General features: G+C 41.7%; 1 protein-coding gene across 4 annotated transcripts in view; it reads right to left on the bottom strand.

The window, feature by feature from the left end:
- The window catches only part of SHTN1 (shootin 1), a 101149-nt gene that overhangs the window by 36313 nt on the left and 45500 nt on the right, over positions 1-19336 (bottom strand). For all 4 annotated transcript variants that reach the window (XM_030334126.2, XM_030334125.1, XM_030334128.1 and 1 more), the window contains 5 exons: positions 17835-17929; positions 11023-11169; positions 8022-8175; positions 6229-6328; positions 805-887 (listed from right to left, as the gene is read on the bottom strand). In XM_030334126.2, the coding sequence (XP_030189986.1) occupies positions 805-887; positions 6229-6328; positions 8022-8175; positions 11023-11169; positions 17835-17929 (579 nt within the window). The remainder of the gene's footprint in view (positions 1-804; positions 888-6228; positions 6329-8021; positions 8176-11022; positions 11170-17834; positions 17930-19336) is intronic.

Below are 19336 nucleotides of genomic sequence, written 5' to 3'. Positions count from 1 at the left end.
CATTCCTCTGCGGTCTGCTCTCTGTCCTCTTGCTGCCGACAGCGGGATGTCTTTAACAAGACCCGTCTCATCATGTCACACCCCTACTTAAAACTCCTACTGCCCTTAGGATACATTTTGAAACCTTGACCACAGCCTCCACAATCTGGCTCACAGCTCCTCTCTCGCACCCCATGTTCCAGAAATACCAACCTTTGTTCAGTTTCCTGATAGGCCAAGCTCCCTCCCCTCTTTGGACCTTGAATCTGTTGCCCCTCTATGTGAACTTTTATTCTAAATACCCTCACCCTGACTTCCTAAATCCAAACTGCCCAGCACAGGCATGGCTTCCTGAAACCGGCAGCCCGCCTCCATCCTTTCTTAGAAACCTCTGCTCTTCCTCCAAGTGATCACCCTTGTTTACTTCCTGTCTCCCCCACTCAATGTAACTTCTGTGTCTTCTGTCTCCAGTACACAGCACGGCACCAGTAGACAGCAGGTGCCTGATCAAGGTTCAGCTCACTTGCTATCAACTCTAAAAACCCCTCCCCAAACCCCTCACCTGGAATCACTCCCTCTCTTTCCTTAACACATCAGCCTGTAAACTGCCCCATCCTGTAAAGACACATCCCAGCAGAATGCACGTTACAGGGACGTGATCTAGACAATGAGCTGCTTAAAGGCAGCGACATCTTGTTCCTTCTTCACCTGTTAAGTTCACATTTCTCCCCAAACTGCTCACGGTCAAAGAACTCAAAAAGGATATATGTTGCTGAAAAACTGGGCTAAAACCACTGAAAGCAAACCAAACGGGGTGAGAATTACTTGTTTCTGGTTGAGCTGCTTTTTCTTTCTTAGCACTACTGCCGCTGGGATGGGATCGCTTCCGGATCATGGACATGAGGGATCTTTGGGAGAAAGAAGAAGAATAACAGGAGGTTACTGGGTGCTTGATGATCCAAGAAATAAAATGTACTGATTCAAAATAATCAGTAAAAATCCAATTCTTCTCAAGGTACGTAAATGCCAGAATTTAGGAGTCTATTTACCACTTTTAGTAAGTTATTAAACTTTTCATCACTTTAGGGAAGAGAAAGATGTCTCATACCTTTCTGCATGAAACCATCTAATTATTCAAAGCAAATTAATGACTCAAAGAAGGGGGCCACTATAATCACCAATATGACGCAAAGTAAAACAAATACAGAAAACAGTGTCAATATCCATACCCCAAGTTCAGAAACAGCCATCTATGTGATACATTTGAGGGAAAGGGAAGGCTGAAAGAAATAGGGGATGCTCTCAGTAAATATCTATTTGTGAAATATGGGCATAAAAACCTCTGAATCTGAATGACACAGACCAGATACTTAAGGGATAAAATACATTTAGACCACAGTCTCTCTGGCCCATGTTTTTAACATCTGTACAAAACCCAAATCATGACAAATTTGACCACATTAAAATTTTAAGATCTCCATGTAATAAAAGACACCATAAAGAATAAAAAAGAAACTCTACAGATCAATGAGAAAAAGCAGGCAATCCTACAGAAAAAATCGACAGAAGCCTTGAAACTCCATAAATGAAGATGTCCTAACTTCCCAAACACATACAGAAAAAGTGCTTGACTTCATTAGTGACTAGGAAAACACAAATGAAACCCACACCGATTTAGTTACGCTGTCATCAAATGGGCAAGAAACGCTAAGTCTGATAATATCAAGCGTTGGTAGGTTTGTGGAATAACAGGAATTCTCAAAACTGAAGACAGTGTAGTAACTGACAAAACCACCTCGGAAAACTGGCATCATCCTGTGGAGCTGAAGATACACACATTCTAGGAGCCAGCGACTCCACTTCCGTGGATCTTACAGAAATGCAAGCCCTTGTACACCAGGATGCACGTACGAGAACGTTCATGTAGAATTGCCATCATTTCCTTGAACTGGTAATAACGCAAATGTCTATAAGCACCATAATGGATAAGCACACGGAGACATTCATAAAATGGATTATGTATCCATGAATATGGATGAAGTTCAGCTACACAAGATAACACGGATGAATCTTGCAAAATAACGTAGAGTAAAAAGAACGAGACTCAAATGCAGACAGAAAAATTCTAATCATGTAGTCAGGAAAAAAACCATATGTATATTTATAGGAGTTTAGGGATATATATGTAGGCAAGAAATTTTTTTTCTTTCAAAAAGGGATAAAAGGATAAGAGTCTAGGCCAGTATTTTTCTATTTCTTGATTTGGATGGTGAACACACGGGTGTTCGCTTTATATCACTTTTAAACTGTACATAAGTTGGTGCACACTTCCATATATGTTATCATTCCTCCTCAAAATAGTTTACCAAAAAAACCAAATGGACCGAGAATTCTTGAATTCCTTCAACTACATTATCGATGTCCTCTGTGTGATAAACTGGATTGGACACAATAGTCCTGAGGAGGCCAAGCTGGGAAGGCACAGTGTTGCCTCTAGGAAAAGGGATGCCTGGGCACACACAGCAATACTTGGCTGAGGACAGAACAACTCAGTGTTTCCTAATGACCGTAATTTTTCAGATGTTTCTATTTCTTACTTCTGCCTTTAGATTTATTATTAATCCTCAAACTGCCTTTTATGAAAACTCCCAAACACACTGAACAGTCTCTCGCAAAGCACAGTGAAAAGAAAGCACTACGTTCTGCTTTACCCTGTGAGGCTTTCAGAACTTACCAACTGGAAAAAATCAGTCAGTGGACTTCTGACTTCATTTAGTTTGTCTTCTTTGAACTCACGGTGGCCCCAAATGGAATTAAATTATTTTCACAAGGAGTTAGAAATCCTTATTTACACAGAACTTTAAAACAAGCATATTTTATTCCAAAAGTTGGGAGAAATGAAATAATGCAAACTTTTTTTGCTCATTTTTCCCATTTTGTGACTGAGGGCAAGGGATATTCGATGTCTAAGGGTTAACATTCCACGGCAGAGGGGGGCTTGGAGAGGGTTGTCCCCAGGTGGGGGCCTCCCCTTACTCTCTCACAACACTCTGTAATGAACCCATTTCTGGTTCTGAAATTTTCAGTGTTGAATTATCGTACGTAAAGATTACAAAGCAGGAAGTTATTTGTACTGTTCGAAATATCTGTGTATATTTACATAAATGAAGTAAAGCACCTAAGTAGATGAGAGAAAGCATTAACTTTAACTATTCTGAATTGAACTATAGTTGGGAGACTTATATGGTACCCAGAGAAGCATCATCCGTAATATTAAAAAAGAGCCCTCTGTCAAGACGGGGCTTAGGTTACAGATAAAGTAGGTCTCCCAGGCCAGATGAGAACACCAGGACAAGGCATTTGGGACCAATAATCCAAACCTCTTGCTAAAATTGCCCCATTTCACAGCCAGTTCAACTGAATGGATAAAAGCTTCAAGCAAGAGCTCCCAAACACTGAATGGTTCAGTGGAAGGCATCGACCTTGAAATTCTTTAAATTTTTTTTTTTCAACGTTTATTTATTTTTGGGACAGAGAGAGACAGAGCATGAACGGGGGAGGGGCACAGAGAGAGGGAGACACAGAATCAGAAACAGGCTCCAGGCTCTGAGCCATCAGCCCAGAGCCTGACGCGGGGCTCGAACTCACAGACCGCGAGATCGTGACCTGGCTGAAGTCGGACGCTCAACCGACTGCGCCACCCAGGCGCCCCGAAATTCTTTAATAAGTGTTTCTCATGCCCACTGTGATAGTTAATTTTGAGTCAGTCTGATTGGGTCATGAGGTATTCAGATATGGGGTCAAACATTATTCTGGGTGTTTCTGTGAGGGTTTTTGGATAAGACTAACATTTAGATTGGAAGCCTGAGTAAAGCAAACTGCTGTCAGTAATGTGGGTGGGCATCAGTTGAAGGCCTCAATAGAACAAAAGGGTGACCACTGCCCAAGTAAGACAGAATTCCTTCTGCCCTCTGGCCTTGAAATTACGATGTCTGCTTTTTCCTGCTTCCAGACTCAGACTGAAACACTGCCTCTTCCTAGGTCTGGAGGCTGACCGACCTTCAGACTGAAACCACAGCCTAGGCTCTCCTTGTTGGCTCTCTTTCCAACCCACCCCGGGACTTGTCATAGTCCATAATCATGTGAACCAATTCCTTGGAATAAATCTTTTATGTGAATGTATATGATGTATACACATACATGTACATAGGTATATACACACACCCCTACAGGTTCTGTTTCTCTGGAGAATGCCGACTAATACACCAATACACCCAACTCTTCCCCGTGAGCCATGCCTGCCCAGGACCTCTCCTGCGTTCACTACTGCCTATAAAACATGACCAACGTATGCCTTCTTCCTCACTTTCCTCTCTCCCACCTGTCCCCTGGGTCAAAGGAGCAGGCCCTAGTCTTTTTTTTTTTTTTTTCTGCTTTCATTTATATCCATGATCTATGTCGGGGTAAAACAAATGGCTGAGGAACAAAGTTAGAAAACCTTGATTTGTGGATTCAAAGTCCAGTGAAACTCAATACACATGCAAATATATTTCTTTGACAAGAAAGTACTCCTTACCAAAAAAAAATTTCTTTCTACTGAGAAATTACATCTTACACTACTTAAATTCATCTTATAATAAAAATCATTCATGTTATTCAATGAAAATTTTCTTTAAAGGGCCTTATAAAAAAGAGCTCACGCTTTAGACATACATAGTCTGAGTCCTACATTCATTTCTCAGTATAACTATAAAGTGCTCTTTGGGAAAATACTCTATTTAGGTTACACTTTACTTTTAATTCCAAGGGCTTCAAGATTTGTTAGACTAAAAATTAAAGGCCAACGGCAAGACTATAATCACATTCTTCACAATTCTCCCTCCTCGTAGACAGAAGTGACCTTTCTTATCGGCTCAAAATTCTACACCTTAGAGAAAGATCAAAGTGATGAATTTCCTATTTTAAATGTCAAATTCAGAATATCTCCAACAGATTTAGCTACCCAGGGCAGAAAAGAATTTAAAATACCTGAAATTCTTTCAATTGACTCTCGGACCGATCACATGTAAAAATTATTTTGCCTTGACTACTTCAATGGCTTAAAGTAGATTATGTCATCCCCTACTCAGTAAGGAAAACTAATGAGAATCTTTTTAAAAGGCAAAGTCCCATTTTCATAGTCATGTGGGAGGAAAATGCTACACTTTCTATTCAGACGGAGCAGCAAAGGTGCAAAGCGTGAATAAATGGCCTCTCCGGGTGAAAGGATTAAACAAAACACATGAGTTAATGAAATGTAAAAAAAAAAAAAAAAACAAAAAACAAAACAAAACAAAAAAAAACGCTAGCAAAATTTTAAATTCCATTTGTTCCAGAATAAATTATACAGAAGCAGCTAGCATCATGACATGAGGAGGTAAGCTGTCACCAGGGCAAACAGGTTGTCTGACGTAATGCGGGGTGTCAGAATGAAGCACCAGCCGTAAAGGAGGCGATGTTTGACTCTAGGGTCTGTTGTGCTTAATTCAGGCACTCGGGACCATCAAGTCAGCTCAGGCTTCAGAAAAAGTGAATTCTTGTCTGCACAGATGATTCTCTATCACAAGAACGTAAACGTAATATCTTCTTCTTATGGAACATTCTTCTCTCGGCATTATTAAAGGTTTAAATGTGAGGTTAGGGATAAAACATAATGAGCACTTTTAGCTTAATTACTAGTCTGTGACAATTACTACTGATAAATTTTTGTTTCATTTAGTACTTTGATTTTTAAAGTAAATGAATAAACCGGAGCTTTTCAAATTCAGATCAGGATGCGAAAAGGGAAAAACACCCGAGAAAGGCTCAAAATTTCTTGGTCTTCCGCTTAACGGAAATCCCAGCATCATGGAGTGAAATTTTACAACTGAAGCATCCGACTTTTTACACAAATGTCTTGGCTCCTGGGTTTGGGACATCCACGTGGAATCGGAACATCCCGGGCAGGAGAACAGGGTAGGCCACAGGAATGTCTCTGCCCTTTCTATATAGATTAGAAGACGGGAGTGATACATCGGCCTTTGCAAAAATCTGCTGAGAGAAGTACCAGCTGATAAGTTTCAGCGTTTCTCAGTTTTTACTACCCACTCCTCCAATGAGGCAAAGACAGCAGTTTGCTTGTTTGTGAAGAAGGGCTACCGCTCACATCAACTTCAGGTTCTCAGACAAGGCAGGGCATTGATGCCAAGAGGTCCTCCCGCAGGCGCTTACCGGATGGGGTTGGGAGGAGGAGGGGGAAGCGGCGGTGGAGGCGGCGGCGGCGGAGGTACCGAATTCTCAGACTGGTTCACCCGCTTCTGGAGCTCGTCAACTGCACAGAGAGCAAGCGTTCAGAAAAGAGCCGAAACGGGCAACTTAACACAACACCTTTTCCCCACAGAGATGAAAACACACAGCCTCTCTCAAAATCAAGTTCTTTCTATTCGGGCAAAGTTAGAAATCTCAGTAGGAAACTGCAGAACGTCTTAACATGTTTATGCTCCAGGCTGCCCCCGCTAATGCGAGAGAGGCCTTACACAGGTTACAAGAAAACATGACTGTCTTGTGGCCACAAATACAACTATGGGAAAGAAAAATAAACTCAGGACAATGCTGGACGGGCGGGGAGTAAGGACCGAGTAGGCTGAAGAAATATTTGTTAAAACGGAATGCCACTCAAACACTAAGAAATTGTTAATACTGGACTTTTAAAATGTATAGACTGGGCATTAATTTTAAAGATGGCATTCAGTATGAATTTGAATAGCACGCTTTCCCCCACCACTTAATTTCCTTCAAAAATTGCAAATCCTCGAGTTCTTGATTTTAGCCAGACTCAGACTCTCAAAGGTCTGTTAACTTCAGAAACTGTCTGCAAAAAGCGAAGGAGCATTCTGGAAATACAATTTATCCATTCGATGCATTCACGTCATGAACGAAACAGGTATTTAAGCACCAACAGTGTGAAAGGGTCCATGCTTGGTGCTGTGCAAAGACACAGATTCTGAGTTCAAGAAGCTCGAGTTCAATGTGTACCACAGATGCGAATACCTCTAACATGGGCTCTGATAGGCTCTAGGCACTGAATACTGTTTGGACTCAGGAATGGCTCTCTCTGTCCCCAGCCAGTCCTCTCTCCGTGAATGACTGCACCCCCAGTGATCTGCCTATTTGTTTCTACATATATAACCAAGCTGGCTTTGGCCACAGGCTGCCTGGGTATTCACTTAAAAAGAATGGAATACTTCTTAATTTTAGATTGAATTAAAAAGATAAATTGTGGTTCATTTTCATTGTGGGTTAGAAAGCATTGAATCCTTTTTAAAGGGAAAAAAAGCCTACATGGTTCTTCCATACAGATTTCAAAATTCTAGTATAAAATTAACCAAAAAGCTGAAGTGAATATTGAAGCTGTTATAAAAGGGAATGGCCTGCCTCCTTAAATCACCTACCTCCCGACAGAAACTTATTACTTATCCCTGTGGAATAATCCAATTCACACATTCCTGTCAAGCCTTCTTAGAACTGACTGAATAAATCCTTTGATTTAAATATCCCCTGGTGTTTTAAAAGTTTTTCCACTTAATATACATATTGTTGCCCATTTTATTGTTAGCTGTGATACTGAAAGTATTAGTTCATGGGTATAATTAGACACCAAACACGAGGACTGTATGAACCTTTAAAGTTGAATTCTTCTTAGAAACGCGCCCTAAAATGAACAACGTACGAACTCCACGAACACTCCTATCTGAAGCCCTGAGAAATGCTGAAATGTTGGTCTTCTCATATTAGCGGTATCTTTGTCTCTTAATTCTGTATGTGAAGCTCACGAACACGGAGTCCAAAAAAGAGGCCTAAGGGCTCGCGGATCATTGGAGAACAGTAGCCATTCGACTCAACTGCAGTTACTTGCGTATTCAAGCACTGGGCAAGGGTTCTGGACTAGCTACCGGCCCGGCTTGGGGCTGGGCGTGGGGAATTCACAGACTGCTAAGACGCGGGAGCCCACTTGATGCTTTTACCGGAATGCTTTAAATCTCTGGCTTTCTCCTCAGAATTTTGGTATTTCAATTCCAATTCCTTTTTATCTTCTTCCAGAAGCCCCAGCTGCTGTTTAAGGTTGCGTATCTCTCTGTGGAGTGCTCCGTTTTCTAGCTGTCCCTCTAAGTCTTTCACCTGGAATTTATAAACAGAACTTTACAGTCTTTCCTTTGTCAAGCAAAAATAAAGGGGAAAAACATCATTGTTTCCCTTTACTTTCCAATTCATGGCAAAGAGATTCCAATCCATCCTAAAAACCACCCAAATCCTAGAGTACAGTCAATGCTTAAAATACCAGCTATGTGAGTCGATATAAATTTATTGGAGACTTAATATCCCAGATAATTAAATGTGTAAACATGCGTCAAAAAGGTAAAATAATACCCATGAAATTCATTTAAAACAGATTATTACTTTCATACCCATTTTCAAGAGAACATTAAAGTAGCATGAAAAAGAACCCTTGGGGGACAATTAGGTAACAAGTATCAAAAACCTTTAAAAAACAAAAAAAGAAGAAAGAGGGGTGCCTGGGTGGTTCAGCTGGTTAAGCGACCGACTCTTGAATTTGGCTCAGGTCATGATTCCCAGGCTGTGGGATCGAGTTCCCAGGCTTAAGATTCTTTCTCTCTGGGGGCGCCTGGGTGGCTCAGTCAGTTGAGCATCTGACTTTGGCTCAGGTCATGATCTCACAGCTCGTGAGTTCGAGCCCCGCGTCGGGCTCTGCTGACAGCTCAGAGCCTGGAGTCTGCTTCGGGTTCTGTGTCTCCCTCTCTCTCTCTCTCTCTCTGCCCTAACCCACTCACATTCTGTCTCTGTCTCTCTCAAAAATAAATATTAAAAAAAATTTAAGATTTTTTTCTCTCTGCCCCTCCTCCCATTCATGCATGCTTGCTCTCTCTCTCTCTAAAATAAGAAAGAAAAGAAAAGAAAGAAAGACCATTTGATTCAGCAATACTACTTTTAAAATTTGCCTTAAAGAAATAGTAAGTCGGGGTGCCTGGGTGGCTCAATTCGTTAAGTGTTTGACTCTTGAGATTGGCCCAGGTCACGATCTTGCAGTTTGTGAGATTGAGCCCTGCGTCAGGATCTGTGCTGCTAGTACAGAATCTACCTGGGATTCTCTCTCTCTCCTTCTCTCTCTTCCCCTCACCCACTCGCTCATGCAGGCTCTCTTTTCCTCTCTCTCTCTCAAAATAAATAAACTTTACAAAAATCTTAAAAAAAAAAAAAGAAATAGTAAGATACGTATTCAAATATGTTCACTACAGTGTTCTTAGTAACAGGGAAGAATTGAAAATAAATATCCACCAATATTATCGATTTAAGGAATCATAGCGTGTTCACTAAATGAGGTCCTATATACAACCATTTAAAATCACACAGCTCACTACACACTGACACAGGATGATACGTTACCAGCTGGAAAAAAAAAATCAGATTGTAGAACAGTATGCACGGTATTATTCCATTTAAACTACCTTCATAAAATTCTCTATTTGCATAAAGCTTGGATAGGTACCAAAATATGGAATTCTTGGGTAATCTTCATTTCTTCTTTAACTTGTACCGCATTTTAAAAGTTTGTTCATTAGATGAAGTATGTGTTGTTCTCATCATCGTGAAAACAACACAGCGTTGAAAAGATTGCTGGGAAGTCTGCAGGGGATCCCACAGACAGGGGAGAGCTATTTAAGACCACACGCATGAAAGACCACCCAGAGGAAGTATATATTCTAACGTAACCGCCTTACAAGTCCTGATTGCTACAACTGCATTCACGATGTGCTCAAATTTAGTATCACCTATTCTCTCTTCCTACCCCGACAAGGTAGATATACAGTGGCTGAATCCCACACCTCACGTCAATTCGGTTGGCTCTAGGCCCATGTTATTTACTAAATGCGCTAACTACAACTAGTAAGACTTTTCAAAACTGAGACAATTCCAACACGAGCTGAATGAACATAACCCTTCTTTTATCCTCCCTCTCTTTATGTGAAATGGTAATTCCTGCATGTGGGGACCAAAAGAAAAAAAGAAAAAAATTCTCTCCTCCCCGCTCTATTCCCTAGCTCTCCTCCCAGGGGCAACCGCTGCCACTCTCCACTCATCTGGAGGTTCTACGCATACACCAACATTCCTCACTGAGGGGGAAAAAAAAATCAACTCTGCCTCATGACCAACTTTGTAAAAACTCCAGAAACTTCCGAGGATTAAACGTCAATATTATCGCTGAGAGAGACTTTGACAGGTGATGATAAAACGGCAGCCAACAACCTTTTCTTCACAAACGAGGTACGCTGTGAGTAGTATAAATATTGATGTAATTTTTCTTAAGTGGTTTCTTTAACTTCACAGTCTTTGTTCCACCTCTTCGCCTGCCCACCCCTCCCGCCTCCTCTCTCTCACCTACCGGGATGACGATCTTTTCTGCCTGGCGCAGGAAGGTGGGCTGTGTCTGCTGGAATCGCTCCACTCGAACAAAATGAAATAACCACTTGGGAAGTCTTTAAACATATATATTTGTGCGAGTTTTACAAAATCGGAAATTTTCTCTAAGCAAACAATTACTACTAACATGGACGCTCCCTCCCTCTTTGAACAAAACCCATGCCTTCCAATGAGCTCTCCGAGACAAACACACTTCTCTCGGTGTATGCGGTCTCCAGAAACACAATCAACTCGCAGATGTCCCAACCGTGCTTTCTGGGCCTTAACCAAGCTCCTTTCGAGTGCTCTCTCTTTCCCTCATTTCTTCAGTCCTTTGGACAGTTTAAAGATCATTATGAAGTCTGGGATAGTGAGCTCTAAATCTTCAATTGGGTACTAAATTAACTTCATTTGCTGGTGACATTTTTCTAAAAAACGAGAAGACTGGAAAGACTCACTAATGCCAAGGAGGGAGCTCTATCTAGGGACCACATTGAGCCCTCTCTTGCGGGTTGGTGTGTATCCAGACTCCAGAAGAAAACCTGTTACCTTCTTCTGATGCTGAATTCTCTCTTCTTCAAGTTGCTGGACAAGTTTTGCATTTTCTTCTAAAGCTTTCAACAGCTGCTGGTCGGGGGCAGAGCTCTGCAGCAGAAGATGGCTCTGTCTCTTGAGCTTGTTCTGTTCAATGAACATCTGTAAGAGGGAAGGACAAAAAGATATACGTGCCAATCAATCTCGCGTATCTCCCCAACCAAAACCAGAGCAACAGGAAAGCACGTGGAGCTTCTGTTAAAAAATTAAAGGTGGGACGCCTGGGTGGCTCAGTCGGCTGACCATCTGACTCTTAGTTTTGGCTCACGTCATGATCCCGTGGTTTGCGAGATCGAGCCCCGCGTCAGGCTCTGCACTGACAGGGTGGAGCCTGCTTTGGGTTCTCTCTCCTTCTCTCTCTGCCCCTCCCCCACTTGTGTTTTCTCTCTCTCTCTCTCTCTTTCTAAAAATAAATAAATAAATGTTTTTTAAAAAGTTAAAGACGATTGCTGAATGGTACAGTATCATAGTTCTAGAAGTAATGACCCCTATGATTTCAACCATAACTTTGATGCTGTCTTCAAGGACCTTCACCCTTGCCCCAATTAGGCATATATGCAATAAATGAGTCTTATTTTATACTTCAGTTTTTCATTGTTTTTTTTTAATTTTTTTTAATGTTTATTTATTTTTGAGACAGAGAGAGACAGAGCATGAATGGGGAGGGGCAGAGAGAGAGGGAGACACAGAATCAGAAGCAGGCTCCAGGCTCTGAGCCATCAGCCCAGAGCCTGACGCGGGGCTCGAACTCACGAGCCATGAGATCGTGACCTGAGCTGAAGTCGGACGCTCAACTGACTGAGCCACCCAGGCGTCCCTGTTTTATTGTTTTAAAATACATTAATACTTAATAGTCCTGACTAATAGTTATTAAGAACTTATCTTATACCAAGTACTCTACTAAATATTTTATACGTGTTATTTTAATCCTTACATAAATCCTATGAGTTAAATACTTCTTCCTTGAAGAGCTAAAATTTACTAACACTATGTGATAGATGTGGTATTGATTTCACATGTATCACATCATCTAATCCCTAGAACAACACTGTCAAGTAGATGCTATTAGTATCTCATTTTTCCTAATAAGGTAACTGAAGTCAGAGAGGTTAAGCAACTTTCCCAAGAACACACGAAAGTGGCAAAACCAGGATTTAAGCTAAGATCTGTCTGATTTCGAGGCCTAAGCTCTCAACCACCTGGCTAATCTCCTTCCTCTGATATTTACTAAACCTAATGTTTTGTTTTAAACCAATTAGCTTTTCCCCAGTGATAAAAGTAGTTAAGTTAGGGGGGTCAAGAAGAAATGGGAAAAGGTACATTAATGTTTACTGGCCGCTTTACTAAGCAACTTACATACATTATTCACCTAGTCTTCACAAGGTTACATTTTTGAATACATTATTCTCTATGAACCTGTTGCTTCTTTTCCTTAATATCCCTCCACACGTGAGCCACCAGGTGATTCTACACATGAGATGTTTCATAAACTCTGAAATCAGGCCCATGTTATTATAGTAGAGATTCAGAGTTTCAGATTCTTTTTTTTTTTTTTTTAATTTTTTTTTTTAGTGCTCGCTTCGGCAGCACATATATTAATTTTTTTTTTAACGTTTTATTTACTTTTGAGACAGTGAGAGACAGAGCATGAACAGGGGAGGGGCAGAGAGAGGGAGACACAGAATCTGAAACAGGCTCCAGGCTCTGAGCTGTCAGCACAGAGCCCAACGCGGGGCTCGAACTCACAGACCGCGAGATCATGACCTGAGCCGAAGTCGGCCGCTTAACCGACTGAGCCACCCAGGCGCCCCCAGAGTTTGAGATTCTTAAAGGCATTTGAAAGTAAAACTGGCATTCGCCTTCCACCAGACAGCTCATTCCTGTGTAAGAATGGAATGTGCCGAGGAGGCGTGAGGGAATGGGCGTGTGTGCACACGCATAAGTGCTGCGCACCAGGACGGTGAGGTCAAAGGCATCGCTGTGCTAGGGAAGAGCCATCCAGGTTTGGCATCTGAAACCAGCAGTATAATTGAAATGAGCTATTCTGAGTTACAGAATTACAGTAATGTTTTAAGGCATTTTTCCCCTCTTAAAACATTATTATTATTATTATTATTATTATTATTAATGTTTTAAGGCATCTTCCCCTCTTAAAACTTTTTACTATTATTACAGTAATGTTTTAAGGCATCTTCCCCTCTTAAAACATTATTATTATTATTATTATTATTATTGCTATTATTACTATTACAGTAATGTTTTAAGCCATTCTTCCCCTCTTAAAACTCAACTTGATTGGGGTCCCTTGCCGGTGTCTTAGCAAATACCTTAGAGAGGAAACAGGAAGGCCTGAAAATAGCAGCCAGAGTCACTGAGTTCTCTGGCTTTCCGGCAAGTGAGGGCTTTTCCCAAGAGTGCTTGGTGGCCAGGAGCAGAAAGAGAGGCAGCAGTTGGTGTGGGCGACCAGGACAGAGCCGGTGAATTCAGCAGACGAACAGTGCTGGGCACAGGCCACTGTCATCAGTCAAGGCACGGCTGTGTCCCTCTCACTGCACTGCTTTCTCTGAGCTCCCGTTCTCTCTTGGGGGAAAGACACAGCTCTCCTTCCCTACACAGCACTCGGGAAAACTTGTTCAAATTTACACGATCAAAAATTATCTCAACTTGGTTCTTTTGAAAAGAAAAGGTGAAGATTATGTCTTGGGGATGTTAATAATGTGAATTTCTTTCTCAAAACCCTGTAACAATCCCTAAATAGTAAAAGCATACAATGAAAAGAACATACAGAAAATAAATTCCCCTAGGTAACGATGGTAACGTGAAAAGACTTAGTCTGACTTTTTCTAGACTTTAAGACACTAACATGAAATATTCTACACAACGCCTTCTAACGATGTGTTTAAAGGAAATTTAGTGACCAAATGCCTATGACTTTGGCTTTTAACTATGATAAGAACTTGACAGCTAGGGTTAGGGAGGTTAGTCTCTTATCACACAAACATAGATTCCAGGATTTTGGAGGAATTTCATGAATCTTTTCAAAGAATGAAAAAGAGAAGAAAAGCTTGTGTCATTAATATATAATTCATTCTTTCCGGAAGAATATTAAATATCACCTGAGTTGTCTGGGAGAAGAACAGAACCGATTACACAACAGTCCCCTAGTATATCCAGACTACACTCGGAATGAGGCACCCATGCTTTCTAATAAGGAAAACTACCCTGACTAGCAAGAAAAACTATATTCAAAAAGTACAGGAAAATCTTTCATTAAAAACTAAAATTACATCGGAGCACTTGGGTGGCTTAGTCAGTTAAGTGTCCGACTCTTGATTTCAGTTCAGGTCATGATCTCATAGTTTGTAAGATCAAGCCCCATATCAAGCTCTGTGCTGATAACATGGAGCCTGCTGGAGATTCTCTCCCTCCCTCTCTTTCTGCCCCTCCCCTGATCACCCGCATGTACTCTCTCTCTAAGTAAATAAATAAACTTTAAAAAAAGAAAAAATACTGTTTCTATTAAAAAAATGAAATTACATTGAAGAAAACACAAAAACTTAACACAGGAAGACAACTGGCTGTTTCTTCCTTATTGAGGGAGGGTCCTGTTTTTGTTTTGTTTTTCTATGTTGCCTTTTTTTTCACCCATTTTTTCCGTCCCCTCATGCTCCCCTCCCCTCTGGCAACCACCAGTCTGTTCTCTGTATTTATGGGTCTGTTTCTGCTTTTGTGTTGGTTTTGTTTAGATTCCACACGTAGGTGAAATCATATTTGTCTTTCTCTGACTTACTTCACTTAACCTAATACCCTCTAGATCCATCCATGCTGTCACAAATGGCAAGATCTCATTCTTCTTTATGGCTGAGTAATATTCCCATGTGTGTACGTGCATATGCATTTTTTTAAAAAGAAATTCTGGTTGTGACCCACTAATTTGCATGCTTATTTATTTTATTTTTGAGAGGGGGGGGGTGCGGCAGAGAGAGGTAGGGACACAGAATCCAAAGCAGGCTCCAGACTCTGAGCTGTCAGCACAGAGCTCAACGCAGACCTCAAACTCACGCACCGTGAGATCATGACCTGAGCTGAAGTCGGACACTTAATTCACTGAGCCACCCGGGTGCCCCCACATGCACTTTTTTTTAATGGACAGGTAGAAGTAGGAGTGTGGAGAAAACTCCCCATTTTTTTACTCTACACATTTTAGAACTGTTTGTATTTTTTACAAGGTATATGCATTCCTTTCGTGGTTAAAAACATGAAGTAAGTTAACTATTGAATTCTAAGGCTCCAGACCTTAAATTCCAGAAGGGCAGGGGTCATAGCTGCTTCCTTCGCCATTATAGTCCCCCCACCCCCCGATGAGCGCAGACCCTGGCTTCTGAAGATGTTTGCTAAATGCACTAAAAACCAAAATGCAAAAGAGTCACTTCTCTTGTCAAGTCATGCACTGTTGAGCAGTAGTTTTCCATGGAAAAGCTGAGAATCTGTCAACCGTGCAAAGGGGAAGGTATATGGCTTCCAATCTGACCATATTTTGAAAAAAAACCAGTTTTCTTCTCGCTATTGTGCAGGTCGAATGTAGATACTATAAAAAAACATCGAGCACCACTGCAAGTACTGAGGGCACCAGTAAGTGCCCTTGCTCTCCCTCCTCCCACCTCCGTCTCCTCGTGCCGGGGTCACAGGTCAGCGTTGCGTTTCCGCCCATCACTACCAGGTGAAGGGCAGGGTCCACCACTCATTTTCATATTCTTAGCGGAACCCTGCTTCTCCCGTCTATCTTCTCTGCTGCTGCGTGGCCTTCAAGTTTTCTTCGAGCTGCTTTGTATTCTAATATTGTTCCACGAACAACAGATGTAAAAGTGAAAATGTCTCTCAAAATCAGACGCTGGCATTCGGGTCGAAAACAAGCCAGCCTTTTCAGTTTTACGGTGGAGGCGTCTTCACATCATCCCTACTCTCGCTCCCCCTCAGCTGTTTATCTGGTGCCATTATTTACATCGCTGTAGCTTTTCCGAAGGGCTCTGACACACTTCAATTCTTTTCTCTTTCTTCCAAGTAACAAGAGAACAATTTTTACTCACCTTTCATTAAACTCTCTGAATAAAATGAATCATAATATTTCAAATTGACGTCTCGGACGAAACCTTTTACAGAGTTCATTGCTAGCACAGCTACATTCGAGTGCAGAAAGACTCCTGCACAAAACCATAATCTGATTTTCAAATGTCATTCCCATAACCCCACGCTTTGTCTTCCTTCTACACCTTGGTTACTTCTACTATGAATGTTTTACATTTCCTTAGCTACTTTCTGGCACAACCTACAGGGCACAGGCAGACTCAAACTGCTTCTAGGTAGATGGAGATCTCGGGCAGACCAGCGCCATATCACAAGCTGTTATAGTTCAGCCAACTGGTGCCTCATCGTTTCCCTGTAAACCAGCCCCAGGGCCATGAAAAACCCAGTGACAACAGGTCAACGAAGGGTGGTCGGAACATGAGAAGCTCAAAGCTTATCTCTGACACGAGAGGAAAACCATTATTCTGGCGAAAGGCCGAGATGATGGGTATACAGCGTGGCAGTGTTCCACAGCAAGTGGAAGAATCAGCTTATGGAAGGAGATCACCGTCTAGGAGGTGAAGAGAAATACTAACACCATGATACTGTTGTTTGGGGTGGTATTGGAGGTGGACCCTGGATTCTTAGGGCTTTTTGAAATATACAGGCATCCCGTACTCAAGCGGGACTTCTCATCCTAAGTTACAGGCATCCCCAAATAGAATTTCTTTCCCTCGTACAGCATGTTACAGTACAAAATCCTGTACCAGGATTGAAGAATCCTGCCATGTGATTTTGAAATCACTTGGCTGAGCCACTAGCAAGCATCACCCATTTTACAGACAGTGAAAGTGAAGCCCCAAAAAGGCTAATACTCTTAAGTCATACGACCAGTGACTGACTGACGTGGCCAAAATTTGAACCCAGATCTACTGACACCACGATCAGGGACCTTGATGCTATTTCATAGCCGCCTCCCTTATTTTAAGTGATAAGTTTTGGGGTGCCTGGCTGGGTCAGTTGGTAGAGCATGCAACTCTTGATCTCTAGATTGTGAGTTTGAGCCCTCATGTTGTGTGTACCGATTACTTAAAAAAATATATTAAAAAATCTTTAGAAACAAAGTGGTGAGTTCTTATTCAATTTCAAAACCTATTTTGGGGGCGCCTGGGTGGCTCAGTCAGTTAAGCGGCCGACTTCAGCTCAGGTCACGATCTCGCGGTCTGTGAGTTCAAGCCCCGCGTCGGGCTCTGGGCTGATGGCTCAGAGCCTGGAGCCTGCTTCCGATTCTGTGTCTCCCTCTCTATCTGCCCTTCCCCCATTCATGCTCTATCTCTGTCTCAAAAATAAATAAACGTTAAAAAAAATAATTAAAAAAAAAACCCTATTTTGATACATCATCTCCAAAGTTCTTTAAGAAACAAACACTTAAAACTAGGTCTCTGGAGGGGTGCCTGGTTGGCTGACTCAGTTGAGGGTCTGACTTCGGCTCAGGTCATGATCTCGCGGTTTGTGGGTTCTCTGTGCCCCATGTCGGGCTCGGTGCTGACAGCTCGGAGCCCGGAGCCTGCTTTGGATTCTGTGTCTCCCTCTCTCTCTGCCCCTCCCCTGCTCATGCCCTGTCTCTCTCTCTCTCTCAAAAATAAATAAATGCTTAAAACAATTTTTTAAAAAACGAAAAAACTAGGTCTCTGGATACTTACCTCTTGTGCAAATGACTCCGCCTTCTTTCGAAGGTCCTTCTCCAGTTGCAAGTTAACCTGCATCTCTTCATACTCTTCTACTGCCAGCATGGACACTGAGGAGAGGAGGAAAAGAAATGGACAAGACACCACACAGACTATCAGGAAGATGGGTGAAAAGCAGTGCTGAAGAGATTCTTTGCATCGGCACGCAAGCACCCTCATCCATCGCTGCTTGGAATATAAATCGATCAAACCTTTTTGGAGGACAACTCGGCGATGTGAATCAAAAATCCAAAACTATTCACGCCCTCTGACTCGACACTCGCACATTTAGGAAGGTACTGATTCCCCCGAGAGAGCAAATCATGAACACGTCCAGAGGTTAAGCTGCGAGAATGCTCTCGGCATTGCCATAGACGACAGTGAAATCATCCAGGTGGTTTCATGGGGGACGACCAGTAGAGTATATAATTTACAAGAAATATAATTCTGCCATCGAAATGACATTGTAGAAGCATATTTCTTGAACCAAAAGACATTCGTGGTATTTTTTTTAAATGAGCTTACTTCCCTTTTTTAAAAGCTACAGATCGACGAGGCCTTTCGCAGAAGACGAAACGTGAGAGGCCAGTGAACGCGTGGAAAGATACTCATCTTCATTAGTAATCAGAGAAATGGAAAGTAAAACCACAGGCACCTTTTTATACTCACAAGGAGGGAACTGGCAAAAATTAAGGAGAGTTACACCAAGTCTGGAGAGGATGAAGAACATGGGAACAAACGCACTGCTAACCAGAATGTAAACCTACTTAGTAAGTCCTCTGGCGTCACGCAGTGGGACAGAGGATAAACTTGTATTTGGCGTGGATCTTAGTGAAATGCTTGGATATGTGCGCCAGGAGATGCCTGTGAGAATTCTCATGACCGTCTGACTTGGAATAGCAAAAAAAACTGGAAAAAAACCTCAAACATCCACCAACAGGATACTGGGTCAATGAATTTTGGTATAGACATCGAATGGCATATTGTGCAGCAGTGAAAATCAACACACCACACCAATGGCCTTCAGCAGGGATAGACCCCACAAACCCAGAAAGTTGCAGAAGCACACATGTGAAGGGATACCATTAATATAAAGTTCAAAAATATGCAAAATTAAACAACATGCTGTCTAGAGATATCTACATAGTTGGTAGAACTTATTATAAAGAAAAGAAATGATAAAAATCCAAGGGGTACAAATGGAGACTGATGTTCAGGGCGCTTGTAAAGTACCAGCGGGTAAAGAGATCATTTCTTTGCTGATACTTTCTTCATCTTCCATCAATGTTATAAACACATTTAGCAAACAATTTAACAGAGAGAGAGCTTTCTTTAGATTGGAAGAATATACACGATGTTAATAGCGCTTATCTCTGAACTGTAAACCTTGAAATTTTTTCCCTTTTCCTATTCCTACATGAATCTATACTTTCCACCAAAAAAGTATATTACCTGAATAAAAAGGAAAATATATATAT

The sequence above is a fragment of the Lynx canadensis genome, chromosome D2, assembly GCF_007474595.2.
Source record: "Lynx canadensis isolate LIC74 chromosome D2, mLynCan4.pri.v2, whole genome shotgun sequence".
Taxonomy (NCBI): domain Eukaryota; kingdom Metazoa; phylum Chordata; class Mammalia; order Carnivora; family Felidae; genus Lynx; species Lynx canadensis.
The sequence above is the reverse complement of the archived record's forward strand: the minus strand, read 5'-3'. Positions and strand labels throughout refer to the sequence as shown.